General features: G+C 47.8%; 1 protein-coding gene across 1 annotated transcript; it reads left to right on the top strand.

The window, feature by feature from the left end:
- The first annotated feature begins 211 nt into the window (after positions 1-211).
- Positions 212-16,114, top strand: ESRRA (estrogen related receptor alpha). Its single transcript, XM_087914139.1, has 7 exons — positions 212-436; positions 6,504-6,853; positions 9,249-9,365; positions 10,733-10,858; positions 11,658-11,825; positions 12,943-13,212; positions 13,914-16,114. The coding sequence occupies exons 2-7, from the start codon at positions 6,520-6,522 to the stop codon at positions 14,159-14,161; spliced, it is 1,263 nt and encodes a 420-aa protein (XP_087770265.1). The 5' UTR covers positions 212-436; positions 6,504-6,519; the 3' UTR covers positions 14,162-16,114.
- Positions 16,115-16,278: the final 164 nt, after the last annotated feature.

Consider the following 16,278-nt stretch of genomic DNA (forward strand, 5'->3'; position numbering starts at 1 on the left):
CTCTCTCTCTCCCATTGCAAGACCGAGCCGAGACTCCTCCGGCGGCTCCAGGCGCGTGCGGGGAGGGGTGCGGGGGTGCGGGGGGAAGAGGGAGGCGGCCGCGCGCCGGGGAGGGGGAGAGGAGGGGAAGGGAAGGGAGGGGAGGCGGGGCGTGCGTGCGTCCGGGGCCCCGCCCCTGCTCTGCATAACCCCTCCCCAGGCCCCGCCCCCCCGCCGCCAGCTGGAGGAAGCCAAGTAGGAAGTGGGGCTGCGATGTCCTTTTGTGTCCTCGAGCCGGGGGCCAGCGCGCAGCTCCGCCAACTCATGGCCCGCCCGGTTCCCGGCTGGCGGGGCCACTGAGCGCCCCCCCCGTCCGGACGCGGCCCAGCGACGGGACCCCGGCCGGCCGCCCCCGCCTTGCAGCCCCCGCGCCGAGCCCTTGGTCCGCGGCTCCAAGGTCAGTGTGCCATCCCGGAGCTGGGAAGGCGGAGAGGTGGGGGGGGTGGCGGCCGGGCTGCAGGAGAGACCCCGCCCGGGCCGGGCCGGGGACAGCGGCTGGGGTGGGGAGGAGATCCAGGAGGGGGGCATGGGAGGGGGTGTCCCACGGGCGGAGTGGGGAGGGGGACACACGTGGGGGCGAGGAAGAGGAGGGAGCCCAGCGCCTTCCCGGCTTCCCTCCTCCCCAGCAAGCCGGGACTCCTGGGAAGGGGGTGAGGGAGGGTCGCCTCCCGGGTCTGGCCCACCCACCCCACCCCCGGTTGGGATGTCAGGGCCGGCAGATCGTGGCCAAATGTGGGGTTTGCCGGTAAGGAGGCGGAAAGGGGGCGCCCCTGGCGCAAGGAGAGGGAGAGAAAAGAGAGAGAGAAAGAGAGAGAGAGAGATTGAGAGAGAGAGAAAATAGGGAGAGTGAGAGAGAGAGAGATTGAGAGAAAGAGAGAGATTGAGAGGGAGAGAGATTGAAAGAGAGAGAGAGAGAAAGAGAGATTGAAAGAGAGAAAGAAATAGAGAGATTGAGAGAAATAGATTGAGAGAGAAAGAGAATTGAAAGGAGAGACAGAGAAAAAGAGAGAGACAGAGATGGAAAGAGAAAGAAATAGGGAGAGAGATTGAGAGAAAGAGAGAGAGAGAGATTGAGAGAAAGAGAGATTGAAAGAGAGAGAGAGAGAGATTGAAAGAGAGAAAGAAAGAGAGAGAGATTGAGAAAGAGAGATTGAGAGAAAGAGATATTGAAAGAGAGAGAGAGAGAAAGGGAGATTGAAAGAGAGAAATAGAGAGCGAGATTGAGAGAAAAAGAGATTGAAAGAGAGAGGGAGAAAGAGATTGAAAGAGAGAGGGAGAAAGAGATTGAAAGAGAGAAAGAAATAGAGAGAGAGAGATTGAGAGAAAGAGAGCAAGAGGGAGGTTGAAAGAGAGAGATTGTAAGGAGAGAGAGAAAGAGAGAGAGAAAGAGAGAGATTGAAAGGGAGAGAGAGAGAGATTGAAAGAGAAAGAAATGAGAGAGATTGGGAGGAAAAGAGAGCAAGGGGGAGGTTGAAAGAGAGAGATTGTAAGGAGAGAGAGAAAGAGAGAGAGAAAGAGAGAGATTGAAAGGGAGAGAGAGAGAGATTGAAAGAGAAAGAAATGAGAGAGATTGGGAGGAAAAGAGAGCAAGGGGGAGGTTGAAAGAGAGAGATTGTAAGGAGAGAGAGAGAAAGAGAGATTGAAAGAGAAAGAAATAGGGAAAGAGGTTGAGAGAGAAAGAGAGAGAGAAAGAGAGGTTGAAATAGAAAAATAGAGAAGACATTTCTGGACATGCGTGAGGACGGACTGTCACTTGCAACTTTTTTTGGGGGGGGCGGCGGGTGCAGGCAAGAGGAGAGGGGGCATTGGGTGCCAGGGAGGTCCGTGGGAGGACCAGACATGCATTCACACAGGCGCATACACCCAGCACGCTCTTGGAAGAAAGCACATGGTGGGAAAGAATGCGTTGCATGGAGAATACACACACCCCACTTCACCACAGCGTGGTCACCTGGAGAGAGTCCAGCGCTGGCTGCTTCTGACAGCTGGATGTGACCCCTTAGCCCCCCCCTCTCCTACCCCCCCCTGACCTGACCCTGACATCCAGTTGGTGCCAAGACACGTGTGAATGCAGACAGGGTGCAGAGCAGCCTTTTGCAATTCAGTGCAATTTAAGTTCGACATGCTCCCTCTCCCGCTTCTGTGTGTGTGTGTGTGTGTGTGTGTGTGTGTGTGTGTGTGTGTGTGTGTTGGGGGGGAGGAACCCGCAGGAATCAACTCCCGGGGAGGTCAAAGGTCACCAAGGGTGACTTTAAAGGAGAAATGATTCCTGCAAACAGATCACATGTCCTATAGCCGCTGGGCAAATGGTGCGGAGCCCCAGAGGAACTCCTTGTGTGAATGTGGGTGTGTGTGTGTTTGTGTGTGTGTGTGTGTAAAACATAGGCCTTGCAGCTTCCCTGAGTCATGGATTGGAGACTGCATGCAGAGGGGTGTAGGGATGTTATATAATGCCACTTTCCTTCCTAAGTGCAAAGTTGGAGAAAGATTTGGCAAACCTTTCGGGACCCCTTCAAGGATGGAAGAAAGTTGACTAAGCACCGAATTTCAAACACACACACACACACACACACACACACACAAAACAACCCCCCCCTCCTCTTGCGTCAATTCTACTTTGGCCCTCCGTTGCGTAGGGAAAAAGAGATTGGAAGAGGACAAAGGTCCCTCCGGCTGCGTAAAGGCAAAAATGGCTATATATATATATTATATATATATAATATTTATATATATATAAAATATCGTTGAAATCAGTTTTGTAGGTTGTCTGAAGAGATCCGGAGTTCTATAACCCATCCTCAGTGCCGCAGAGCTGCCTCTTCCCACACAAACAAAATGGCTGGTAGCGTTTCCTCCCCAGTTTTTTAACGAGAATATTATGAGGGAACGTGCTCGAAAAAAATCTCTAGTTAAATCTGGAAAAGGGATTCCCCGATCTCTGTTTTTGAGGCCAACTTTCTGCGACACCCCCATTTCTAGCGTGCGCGCATGCACACACACACACACACACACACACACACACACACACTGAAGCAGGTTGGCTGACTTGTCTGGAAAGGGCCAGCTGGGGCCAAACCAAAGTTATGCTTGCAACTGATTATGGTTTGTCTCTAGACCATGGCTTCATAGCTACCGAAGGAAGGAAGGAAGGAAGGAAGGAAGGAGGGAGGGAGGGAGGGAGGGAAGAGAGAGAGACAGAGGGAAGGAGGGAGGAAGGAAAAAAGAAAGAAGAAAGAGAAAGAAAAGGGGAGGAAGGAAAGAGAAGAAACAAAAAAGAAGGAAGGAAGGAAAGAAAAGGAAGGAAAGAAAGAAAGAAAAAGAAAAGAAAAAGAAAGAAAGAAAGAAAGAAAAAGAAAGAAAGAAAGAGGAAGGGAGGGAAGAGGGTAAAAGGGAGGAAAGAGAGAGAAGGAATAAAGAAGGAGGGAGGAAAGAGAAGAAAGAAAGAAAAGAAAGAGGAGGGGAGAGGGAAGGAGGGAGGAAAGAGAGAAGGAAAGAAAGAAAAGAAAGAAATGGGGAGGAAGGAAAGAGAGAAGAAAGAAAAAGAAGGAAAGAAGAAAGAAAAGAAAGGGAGGGAGGGAAGAAGGGAGGAAAGAGAAGGAAAGAAAGAAAAGGAGGAGGAGGGGAGAGGGAAGGAGGGAGGAAAGAGAGAAGGAAAGAAAGAAAAGAAAGAAATGGGGAGGAAGGAAAGAGAGAAGAAAGAAAAAGAAGGAAAGAAGAAAGAAAAAGGGAGGGAGGGAGGGAAGAAGGGAGGAAAGAGAAGGAAAGAAAGAAAAGGAGGAGGAGGGGAGAGGGAAGGAGGGAGGAAAGAGAGAAGGAAAGAAAGAAAAGAAAGAAAGAAAAGGGGAGGAAGGAAAGAGAGAAGAAAGAAAAAGAAGGAAAGAAGAAAGAAAAAGGGAGGGAGGGAAGAAGGGAGGAAAGAGAGAGAAGGAGTAAAGAAAGAGGGAGGGATGAAAGAGAGAGAGGGAAGAAAGAAAAAGAGGGAGGAGGGGAGAGGGAAGGAGGGAGGAAAGAGAGAAGAAAAGAAAGGAAGAAAGAAAAAGAGAAAGAAGGCAGATTTTCACCCTAGCCTGGGATAGATTGAATCCCTAAATCTTCAGGAGGAGGGGGCTGCATCCCTGGAAGTTGGGAGGAATGCTAGAAGAGGAGGGGGCACCCGAGATGACCTAGTCTGCTTCCATTCCTGCCTCCCCCCTCCCTCTCCACGCCATGCCTGATAGGATCTCCCTGGAGTGACCTTGAAACCGCTTCCTTCTCCTGGCTGGGTGCCGGGATCTCCAGATTCAGGGTCCGATTAGCTTGAACGGAGGGGCACAGAAGTCAGCTGGAAAGATGGGGGAATGGAGGGGGGGGCTCGTTCCAGCTCACCCCCCCAGCCCCCCCCTTCCTCTTCCTCCCCCCCCTCCTCAACCGCAGAGGCTGTGTTGCGTCTGAAAACCTGGCAAAATTAAAGTCACGGCTAATTTTTGAAGGACGGCTTCTCGGTTGGTTTAATTATCAGAAGGATTTTTGGGGGGAATGGGTTGGATTTTTTTTTCCTTTTTTTTGCAAGGTTGCTGTGCCCGTCACCCTGGTTTTGCAGGACTTCACCTCTCCCCCCTCCATTTTTACCCTTGAATTTGGACCTCGAAATATGCCCCCGCCTCTTCCCAATCAATAAGGTACACAATTTGGGGAATTAAGATTTTTTTTTTAAAAAAAAATAAACGTTATTAATCTTTTATGACTTTAAAAACAAACAAAAAGTGTAAATATTTTCACGTTAACGGTTTGTGGCATTCATCTTATACTCTTACTTTGTGCATTATTTACAAATATATGCAGTTTATGCGAATGTAAGCATTTCACCTATATGTTGCATATCATTAATTTTTTCATCATCCAGTTATATAGTATATATATGTCTATCTATCTCTATCTATCTATCTATATCATCAATCATCTATATCATCTATCTATCTCTATCTAGTCTCTATCATCTCTCTCTCTGTATCTATATCATCCATATCTATCTTTTTCTATCTATCTCTAGTCTCTCATCTCTATCTCTTATCTCTTATCTCTCTGTCTCTCTCTCTGTTTCTCTCTCTCTCTTTATCATCTATATCTATCTATCTATCTATCTATCATCTATCTATCTATCTATCTATCTATCTATCTATCTATCTATCTATCATCTATCTATCTATCATCTATCTATCTAATCTTAGCTCAATCCAGTCATACCATTTTTCCCAAATCCTATAATATTCAGACTCCTCCTTTTCTTGTAACATCAGAGTTAATTTATCCATCTCGGCACAAGACATTATTTTTTGGATAATCAGTTCATCTGGTGGTATAGATGTATGTTTCCAACTGGGGAATTAAGATTAATAACAGGTTACGTTATTATTGCGTTATTAACTTTATAACCCTCCGTTCAGCGTCTGTTTGAGGTTACAATGGCACAGGAAAAAGGGAAACTTATGGCCATTTCTCAGGCTTACGACCGTCTTCTCCTACCCCCCCCCCCTTTATGGTCATGTGATCAAAATTCGGACACTTGGCAACCGACTCATATTTATGACGGTTTGCCGTGTCCCGGAGGTTAACGGGATCCCTTTTTACGACCTTCTGACAGATTCTGCCGGATCTGCTTAACAACGGGTGGCTAACTCAACAACTGCAGTGGTTCACTTAACGGCTGTAGCAAGGGGGGGGGGCAAAATGCCCTTAGCAGTCTCACTTAGCAACGAAAAGAAAAAAAATGTGGGCTCAGTTGCGGTCGTAAAACCGCAAAGGGTTTGAGGGTTCCTGCATTCACATAAGACAAGGAACTGGGAGGGGGGGAGGTGACGTTATCAAGTTGGCTGGTGGCGTTACTAAACTTGGGGTTTTGGGGTTCGCACAAGAGAAGGGTCTGAGATGAGGTACTCAATCCAGCTGGCTTCCCCACCCCCCAAGACAAAAAATGAATGAACAGACCAAACTGGGTGGGTCTTGTGAGTGCAACTTGGCCTTTAACCTGGGTGAAGCAAACCCCACTCCTTAATAGCACTGATAATGTTACCTAGCTTGGTAATGAAACGTTTGTAAGGAAACAACCAAGCTCAGATCATGAAAGACTCTACAGTCCTCCTCCTCCTCCTCCTCCTCCTCCTCCTCCTCCTCCTCCTCCTCCTCCTCCTCCTCCTCCTCCTCCTCCTCCTCCTCCTCCTCCTCCTCCCTGCAATCTCCACTCCCTTCTAGCACTGATGATGTAATTTAGTTGGGTCATGAAATGTCTGCAAGAAAAACCACCAAGATCAGAGACCACCAAGGACCCCACAGTCGTCTTCCTCCTCATCTTCCACCTCCTCCGCCCCACCGCCACCACCAAGGACCCTCATCTCAACCCTGACCAGCTAAACAAGTGGTGCAAATAGCCCCTTTACTCCCCCCACCCCCTTCTGACTGTACCCTGGTCTTATCGTCCCTTCCTACAGAGCGCTCTCTCCAGCCATGTCCTCCCGGGAACGTCGGACGGAATTCTTCATCAAAACCGAGCCGGCTTCACCCGACAGCCTGGTCCAACACAGCCCCAGTGGGTCTTCCGACACCAGCACCAGCGGGGCTCCTGCTGAACTCGAGACCGCTAGCACCTTACCAGCCGGCACGGGAGCTTCCCGCCGACGTCACGACGACGACCCCGATGAAGCTCCCGGCCGGGGGAAATACATGCTGAACACGATGCCCAAGCGGCTGTGCTTGGTCTGTGGGGACATCGCCTCGGGCTACCACTACGGGGTGGCTTCCTGCGAAGCCTGCAAAGCATTCTTCAAGCGAACGATCCAAGGTCAGTCCTTCCCTTTTCTTGGCTCTAGGCTTAAAGGCCCTACCTCCTTCGTTCCTTCCTTTCACCCGCCAGAAATTCTCCTCGGAAAGGGAAGATTAGCAACCGATCAATCGATCAGGAATGGCCCCGGAAGGGGCCTTGGAGGTCCTCTAGTCTAGAATAGAGAGCAGTGCAGTGGCCTAGAAGGTGAGCTCTCGCCTCACCATCAGGAGGCTGTGAATTCGATCCTAAGTAGAGGCAGATATTTCTCTCTCTCTCTCTCTCTCTCTGGGCCTGAGGAGAATATTGTTTGCTGAACAAAACTCGGCACTGGTGACAGGGAAGGGCATCCGGCCATTCAAACACTCCGCTCCATTCAGTGGCCCAGACTCCACCCCATAAGGGATTATGGGGTCATTAAAGGGAGATGAATCAATCAGAATAGAGGCAGAAGGGACCTCAGAGGCCTTCTAGTCCACCCCCCTGCCCTGTCTCATTTCAAAGAAGTAGGTGTCCCATCTCTCCTTGAAAAACCTCCATGGATGAAGCACCTCAAGACAACCATTTGTCTGGGATGGAATCGGGGCTTCTGCTTAGGGAAGGGGTTGGATTAGAAGACCTCTTAAGGTCTCATTCTAGCCCTATGAGTCTATGAAAAAAACTGTTATTTAATGTGTAAGGGAGCCTCTTCCTGCCGTAGTCCTTGGCTTACAACAGTTGTAAACAGACCATTGTAAGCTGAGGACTCTCTGTGTATTTCAAATGGTATTACTAAACGTTACTCACATACCTACAACGAAGTCCTTAATTTCTGTAGATACAAACATCAGAAATAAATGGGAAACAAGGAACAGGGAGGGCTGCCTCCTTTAGGGCGTCCCTTGAATTTTCATCTTCACGTTTAGAAAGCCAAACCAAACCTGGAAACCTCTTAAAATTCCCTTGATTCTTAGAAACCCAAAGAAGAAATCGAATGCAAATCTGTTCCTTTTATTGAAACATGATCTCTGAGTACGAAGGCATTAAATAACTTTAGGTTTGCACAGCCTGGCTGTAAACCCACGTTCTTTGCTAGCTTTACTACCTCTCTCTGCCCAATGATGACAAATAACTGGGAATGTTTCAAAAATTCTCCAATGCTAAATTTGGTTGCTTCACAAACCGGGAGGGGAAATTCCAGGAGTTAAAAGTGATTGATCCAAAGAAAGTCTTCCTTTTAAAACTTGTCAGCCTGGAAGAAACCAGATTTTTTGAGTGGGCGTTGTTCCATAGTGCTAGCGGGGATTATAAAATAGGAACAATAAAAGCTATCTGAAAAACTTTATTTGCCCTGTTGTGAAAGAGTTAAGATGCTCACAGGCAAATTACAGCGCCTTTATCCCGTTGTCAGCCTATTCAGTAATTAAATTTATGTTGCTTTTGAGCCCGTAGGACAGATTGAGCAAACTACAGGTAGACCTCAACTTATGGCCCACAATTAAGCCTCAAATTTCTGTTGCCAAGTGAGTCATTGAAGTGAGTTTTGTCCCATTTTGCAACCATACTTGGGCCAGTTGTTAAGTGAATCAGTAACATGGTTATTAAGTGAATCTGGCTTCCCCATTGCTTGTCAGAAGGTCGCAAGAAGGGATCACTTGACCCTGGGACTCTGCAACCATCATAAATACGAGTCAGTTACCAAGCATCTGAATTTCAATCTTGTGACCCTGGGAATGCTGCAACGGTCATAAATGTGAAAAACAGACACAAGTCCCTTTTTTCAGTGCCATTGTAACTTTGAATGGTCACTAAACAAACTGTTGTACAGCGAGGATAAAGTAGATGTTTCATGACCCAACTGAATAAATATTTTTTTAAAAAAAAACTAGCCACTAGCCATCTACGGGCACATAGAGGTAAACCACATTTACACACCTTTCAAAAGAATGAATTTTTAAAAAGCTAAGTCTTAAGTCGATTTTTTCAATGTCGTCGTAACTTTGAACGGTCACTAAACAAACTTCTATGTCGAGGACTACCTATACTAAATAAATAATTTAAAAAACAACTAGCCATCGACGGACACATAGAGGTAAACCACATTTACACATCCTTCAAAAGAATCAATATATATATATAAAAAAGTCCTAAGTCGCTTTTTTCAACGCCGTTGTAACTTCGAACGGTCACTAAATAAACTGTTGTATGTCAAGGACTACCTGTACTAAATAAATAATTTAAAAAAATAACTAGCCATCAACGGACACATAGAGGTAAACCACATTTACACACCTTTGAAAGAGTCAATTTAAAAAAAGCTAAGTCCTAAGTCGCTTTTTTCAGTGCTGTTGCAACTTCGAAGGTCACTAAATGAACCTTTGGAAACCGAGGACTGTCTATGGTGGATTAACATGCCTGGCTTTGCTCTGTCCTGCAGGGAGCATTGAGTACAGCTGTCCGGCCACCAATGAGTGTGAAATCACCAAACGTCGGCGGAAAGCCTGCCAGGCGTGCCGTTTCACCAAGTGCCTGCGCGTGGGCATGCTGAAGGAAGGTACTTTTGAGGGGAAAGGGGCTTAAATCCCAGAGATGGGAATCCCACGATCTCCTTTGTTGGGAATGCTGCGGAATTCCCACACACACACACACACTTTTGAGCAAAGAGTTGGGATAACTTTAATTTTATTTTGTTTTTAATTCCTTGGGGTGTCATTCTCTGGTCTCTGGCTTCAGCTGCATTGCTAACTTGATTTTGTTGCTTTCAATTTTATGATAATATTTTTACGCATCTTCATTGTTGCTTTTTTTTTAATTAATTTTTTTTTCAAGGACCAAAGGCGTAACAATGTGGTAAAATAAAGAGGCAATCCCAAGCAATTAATGATGCTGTGCCATTCTTGTCAAATAACATAAAACTCTCTATCAACTGGTTTCTAGTGATCAATTTTCCTCAATTTTTCCTTTGAATTAGACTTCAGTTCTGCTTGAAGCCTTTTTTAAAAAGTTAATATTTTTAACTTTTAAAGTTAAAAATATTTGAACACTAGAGTAAAGAGCTACATAAAAGAAAAAAAGAAAACAGATCCCTCCCTCCTTCCTTCCTCCTTTCCTTTCCTTTCCTTTCCTTCTCTCCCTCCCTCCCTTCCTTGTCTTCCTTCCTTTCCTTCCTTCTCCTCTTCCTCTTTTCCTCCCCTCCCTCCCTCCCTCATTTCCTTTCCTTCTCTCCCTCCCTCCCTTCCTTGTCTTCCTTCCTTTCCTTACTTCTCCTCCTCTTTTCCTCCCCTCCCTCCTTTCCTTTCCTTTCCTTTCCTTTCCTTTCCTTTCCTTTCCTTTCCTTTCCTCCTTCTCTCCCTTCCTTCTCTCCCTCCCTCCCTCCTTTCTTTCTCTCCCTCCCTCCTTTTCCCCTCCTCCCCTTGCCTTCTCTTTCTTCCCCACAGCCTTTCCAACCACGGTTTTCACAAGCAGCTGATGAAGAACCACCCCCATCCTCCACAGTGCCATGGGTGGGGACGATGGGAGTTGTAATGCAGCCCCACCCGTTAGTAGTCTCGTTTTGCTGAAGAAGGGGAAGTCTTGGCTGGCAAATTTTCCCAGGCTCCGGAGTTTTCAAACCACACACACACACACACATGCACACACACACGTGCTTTGCCCTAGCTGAGTGCTGAATTCTGAAGACAGTGCCTCTGAGCATAACAAGAGTTTCTTTCCCCCCCCCGCCAATGCTACCGCTAAATCCAAGGTGTTACCTTGGAAGGAAGGAAGGGTTTGTGGGGTGGAGGCGTAAGAATGGTAAAAGTTTTGAGGCTAAATTTGGATGGTTTGAGAAACGCACGAGGGGATGTTGGCCTTTAGCAATGGATGAAACTACATATTTTCTTCTGAGCCATAATTTTTCTTCTTCTTCCTGCCAATTTTCAGGGGTTCGCCTTGATCGGGTTCGTGGGGGTCGCCAGAAATATAAGCGCCGGCCAGAGATGGAAGGTGCCCCCTATCCCAGCACGTTTGTGACCCCACAGATTGCCACAGCTACCGCCAAGAAGTCAGGTGAGCTCCCTGGATTGCTGAGTTACCCCCCAGAATTTGTGGGGTGCAGAAACCTCAGTTTTGGGATTCTACTAAGTGAGACGCTGCAAGGAGTAATGTATTTGCCGCCTCCTGATATATATAAGTGCTGGCCAGATTTGGAGTTTGGCTGTTCTGGCTGGCTACAAACCAACAAACCATTGTTTGTTTAAGCAGGATTGGCTGGCATACCTGCTAAACCCGTCCCAGGATCTGCGGTGATCCAGGGTGATCCTGGACAAGATTTTTTTGCCTTTGGACAGTTCCTTGCTTCTCTTTCTTTTAAAAGGAAGAAAGAAGGAAAGGGAAAGGAAGGAAGGAAGGAAAGGGAAAAAAGGAAAGGAAGGAAGGAAAAAAGGGTAGGAAGAAAAGAAAAAAGTTAAGGAAGGAAGAGGGAAAGAAAGGAAAGAAAGAAAGGAAAGAAAAAAGGAAAGAAAAGGATGGAGGGAAGGAAGGAAGGAAGAGGAAAAGAAAAAGAAAAGAGGGAATGAAGAAAGAAAAGAAGAAAGGAAAGAGGGAGGGAAGGTTGAAAGAAAGAAAGAGAGAGAAAACCAAAGCGCTTAAAAAAATCACAAAATAAGTTCATTTTTAATCATCAACATTACTGTCAACACACACACACACACACACACACACAAATCCAAAGAGGGGACTTGGAGCTTTGTTCTCGCTTCCTCGATTTTTTCCCCCTTTCTCCTCCTTTCATTATTCATTATTTTTGTTTCTCTCTTTCTACTGGGAAAAAAAACCCAATCCTTTTTCTCTTCCTTCCGATGAGCAGCGCCGATGAACACAATGGTGTCACACTTGTTGGTCGCCGAACCAGAGAAACTCTACGCCATGCCTGATCCGGCGCTTCCCGAGGGTCCGGCGAAAGCCGCGAGCACTTTGTGTGATCTGGCCGACCGGGAAATTGTGGTCATCATCGGCTGGGCCAAAAATATACCAGGTAACCCATGAAATTTCTCGATGGTAATCTCTTTTCCTAGACCGGCCGTCCCAGGCTTATGATATGTCTCGCTTAGCGACCACGTGAAGGGCAGTGTAAAAGGAGACCTACGACCAGTCCCTGCACTTGTGACCATCGCACACGGTCAAGGGAGCAAAATTTGGGCGCTGTCATGGAGTTACGGCGGCTTCAGCGTCCTGTTTGTGACCTTCTCAGCCGGCTTCTGACAAACAGTGGGAAGGAAACCAGATTCACATAATGATCACCTGATTCATTTAATAACTTCAGGGATTCACTTAAGGATCGGAGCCAAAAAAAACCAACAAAAAGGTGATAAAATAGGATGGCTTTATAACCGCTTTACATAGCCATGGAAATTCTGGTCTTAACTGCCATCATAAATTGAAGACTAGCTGTGCCCAGATCTTCCAAAAGGGCCACTAAAGTAGTGAAAAGCAGTGCAAATCCAGGAAATGAGGACTGGAATATTTTCTAATGCCCTAATATTACCTAATTATTCCATTTCCTGCAAATCCTGACCTGTTAAAAGAGCCTTCCATTAAAAATATATATATATATTTTGCTTTCTTGCACACACAGCCCTGTTTTAATTCTTTGCCATTTTAAATTAGAAGTTAAAATTAAAAGAAAAAAGAGAGATATTCTTTAGAAATATCCTAAAATGATTGCCTGTAAATTGGCACTTTCTTGACTTGCAATCATTCCATTAGTGACCGTTCCAAGTTACAATGACAGTGGGGGAAATGACTTATGACCACTTTTCACACTTATGCAGCCAAGGTTACAGGATCAAAATTCAGATGCTTGCCAACTGACTCATATTTACGACGGTTGCAATGTCCCAGGGTCACGTAATTCCTCTTTTGCAGCCTTCTGACAACCAGAGCCAACACAGAAACTAGATTCGTTTTAACACCCATGTTACTCCCTTGACAAACCGCAGCGGTTCATTTAACAACTGTGGCAAAAACTCACTTAGCAACTGTTGTGCTTAGAAGTGCTGGCCTCAATTGTGGTCATATGTCGAAGATTCCCTGTAAGTCTCACACAGACACGCACACACACAAATATTCCTGGCTTGCTTCTTCCGGCTCAGGGTTCCCAGCGTTGTCCTTGGCCGATCAGATGTCCGTCCTGCAGAGCGTCTGGCTGGAAGTTTTACTCCTTGGCGTCGCCTGGCGCTCGCTGCCTTGTGAAGATGAGATTGTGTTTGCGGAAGACTTTGCGCTCGACGAAGAGGCGGCCCGGATGGCGGGACTGCTGGAGCTGAGCAGCGTGGTCCTCCAGCTGGTGCGGAAATACCGGGCGCTACGTTTGGAGCGCGAGGAATATGTGCTGCTGAAGGCGTTGGCGCTTGCCAACTCAGGTGAGCTCCGAGAAGAGGCTTGGGCTTGCCTAGCTAGAAACCAGGAGACAGTGAGTTCTAGTTTCACCTTACAGATGAAAGCCCACTGGGTTAATTTGGGCCAATCACCAGGAGACGGTGAGTTCTAGTTTCACCTTAGGCATGAAAGCCCACTGGGTTAACATGTGCCAATCATTAAGAGATGGTGAAATCTAGTTCCACTTAGGCATGTAAGCCCACTGGATTAATTTGGGCCAATCACCAGGAGATGGTGAGTTCTAGTTCCACCTTACACATGAAAGCCCACTAGGTTAACGTGTGCCAATCATTAGGAGACAGTGAATTCTAGTTCCACTTAGGCATGTAAGCCCACTGGGGTAATTTGGGCCACTCAGATGGTGAGTTCTAGTTTCACCTTAGGCATGAAAGCTCACTGGGTTAATATGTGCCAATCACTAGGAGACGGTGAATTCTAGTTCGACTTAGGCATGTAAGCCCACTGGGGTAATTTGGGCCAATCACCAGGAGACAGTGAGTTCTAGTTTCACCTTTGGCATGAAAGCTCACTGGGTTAGCTTGGGCCAATCACCAGGAGACGGTGAGTTCTAGTTTCATCTTAGGCATGAAAGCCCACTGGGTTAACTTGGGCCAATCACCAGGAGACGGTGAGTTCTAGTTCCAATCAATTCCTGTAACCCCTTTGCCTTCCCTTCTGCTTCCAGACTCCGTTCATATCGAGGACATGGCGGCCGTGCAACACCTCCGGGACGTCCTCCACGAGGCATTGCTGGAGTACGAAGCCTCACGGCGCCCCGAGGAGCCGCGCCGCGCCGGCCGCCTTTTGCTGACCCTCCCGCTCCTGCGCCAAACCGCCACCCGGGTCCTGCACCATTTCTACAGCCTGAAACTGGAAGGCAAAACCCCGATGCACAAGCTCTTCTTGGAGATGTTGGAAGCCATGATGGACTGAAGGCAGGAGAGGCTGAGAATTGGGAGGGGGTCAGGATTCAGGAGGGTGGGGGAGCCCAGGCATCCAGGGTGGGGGTTGGGGAGTGGGTGCGAAGCGCGCAACCGAGACCAGCAGCCGCAGAGGCCTGGATGCGGATTCTTCCACCCTCTGAATTCCCGCCCGCGGCTATCGCGCTGCTAAGATGCATTTCACCATATGCAAACCTCGCGGTCGCCTCCACGCCTCCCAAGCTTCACGCACCGCGGAGAAACGCCATCACTGCAACGCAGGCACCACGGCAAACCTCCCCGGATTTGATTTGACACCTGGAGGGGGGGGGCGGTTGGTGGAGACGGGGACAAAACATTTGGGAAGCCATACTTTTAATTTTCCTTTATTGATGGGGAAGTCGGGGTGGGGTGCAGGGAAGGGGATTAAACAAGGTTTCTCCTCTTTGGCAGCAGGAAGGGGAGGAGGGGTTGGACTTCAATTCCCAGAATCCCCCAGTCAGCTTGCTTTAAGAGAAGGGCGGAGATTTTGACTCCCGGATTTCCTCAGGCAACATGGTTTTAAGATGGGGGTCCCAGAATCCCCCAGCCGGCATGCTTTAAACTAGGTGGACGTCAACTCCCAGAATCCCCCAGCAAGCACACTTTCAGCTGGGTGGACCACAACTCCCAGAATCCATGCAGGCGGAGGAACTCTGGGAGTTGTAGTCCAGCCTTCTAGCTGCCAAGGCTGAGAGAAGAGGAGGTTAGGTCCTGTAACGCCAGCAGTGTTGAGCCGTTAAGTGTTGTGAAACGAAGACGGGGCTCTTTAGCTTACAGGATGGCGGGCGGGGGGGGAATCGGAGCTGTCCCACCCCAGATGAGAATGAACCTCGTTTGGGTCGGGGAACCCCAGCCGAACGTCCCTGTGGGTTTGTTTTGGGTGGGGGGGTCTTTTCCTGCTGCCTAGGTTTCTTCCCTCCGGTGTCTCTTTGTTCCTATGCTCGGGCTCTGCCCCGATCCAAAGCACCTTAAGACATTGTGGGAAGTTATGGCTCCAGGAATTCGGGGTTTAGACCATGGGGAGGGGAAGAAGGGAAGGCCTGGGACAACCCCCCCCCCTCATTTTGCCTTGGTGTGCAACCTCAGGGGAGGGATACACCTCCGCCTTTCCCTGCCCCATTCCTACCATCTGCCTCCTTCTCTCCTTCCCCTCCCAGATCATCCCTTTGAAGCAATAATTTTGAATAATAATAATAAACGGGATGCGGAAAGAGTTGGGGTCTCCGAGGTGGGGGGAATCTGCCTCATTCACATGCAACCTGCCTTCAAACCCAGGAAAAAATGGTGGGCTGTGGTGAAGAAGTAAGCCCCACTCCCTCCGAGACAGAATAATAATAATAATAAATAAAGGCCGGTCCTTTCGTTCTTGCATCCTTCGCCGAATTCCCACATAGCAATAGTTCAAAAGGCAATTTTTGCTTTGCTTTTCAGGTGCGACGCCCTGTCTCCCCCTGGCCCAAACAGGTGACTGCCCCCTCTTCCCCCCCAAACCCAACGTCCTCTGCCCAAAGCAATAATTTAAAAAAAACCCACCTTATTTTCCCTCTCAATTCCCTCCCTTCCTTCCTGCTAAAATTTGGAAGGAGACCCCCCGCCTCTGTGGCTTGACCGGGAGAGCCGTGTACATAGCAATATATTTTATTGTATATTTGTTGCAGGAAAAATAAAAAAATTTAAAAAGGAAGAAAAAAAATGATCTTGGCACACCTGGTCCCTTCCCCAATGAGGCAGGTGTGATATTCTCCTTGGGGAAGGGAGAAGGGAAAAAAAAAAAAGGAAAAAAAAACACGCTGGATTTTTTTTTTAATTAAATTATGTGTGTGTACATATTATAAATACTCTGATTTGTGTATAGGCGGTTATACATTCATAGAGAGCTCTATTACTGAAAGAATTAAAAAGGCCAATGCAGCCTCTGGCAACCGTTAAGTCTCTGCCTCTGATTGACAGCAGCTTTTTTTCGATGAATTCGTTCTCGCGGCCAGCCAGGGAAGGAGATCCAGCTGGAAAATTTCGTGTATTGTTTATTTATGACCTCCGTTGATATTTGAGGGGTTAGGGGCTGCCCCAGAGAGGAGGAAGGGGGTC

Source organism: Pseudonaja textilis, chromosome 16 (assembly GCF_049901715.1).
Source record: "Pseudonaja textilis isolate UNSWEBS1 chromosome 16, rPseTex1.2, whole genome shotgun sequence".
NCBI lineage: Eukaryota > Metazoa > Chordata > Lepidosauria > Squamata > Elapidae > Pseudonaja > Pseudonaja textilis.

Excerpts from the sequence above, each read along its gene's own strand:
- ESRRA (XM_087914139.1), top strand. The coding sequence starts at position 6,520 with ATGTCCTCCCGGGAACGTCGGACGGAATTCTTCATCAAAACCGAGCCG. Across the intron at positions 6,854-9,248 it reads CTTCAAGCGAACGATCCAAG|GGAGCATTGAGTACAGCTGT; the intron begins GTCAGTCCTTCC and ends TCTGTCCTGCAG. Across the intron at positions 10,859-11,657 it reads AGCTACCGCCAAGAAGTCAG|CGCCGATGAACACAATGGTG; the intron begins GTGAGCTCCCTG and ends TCCGATGAGCAG.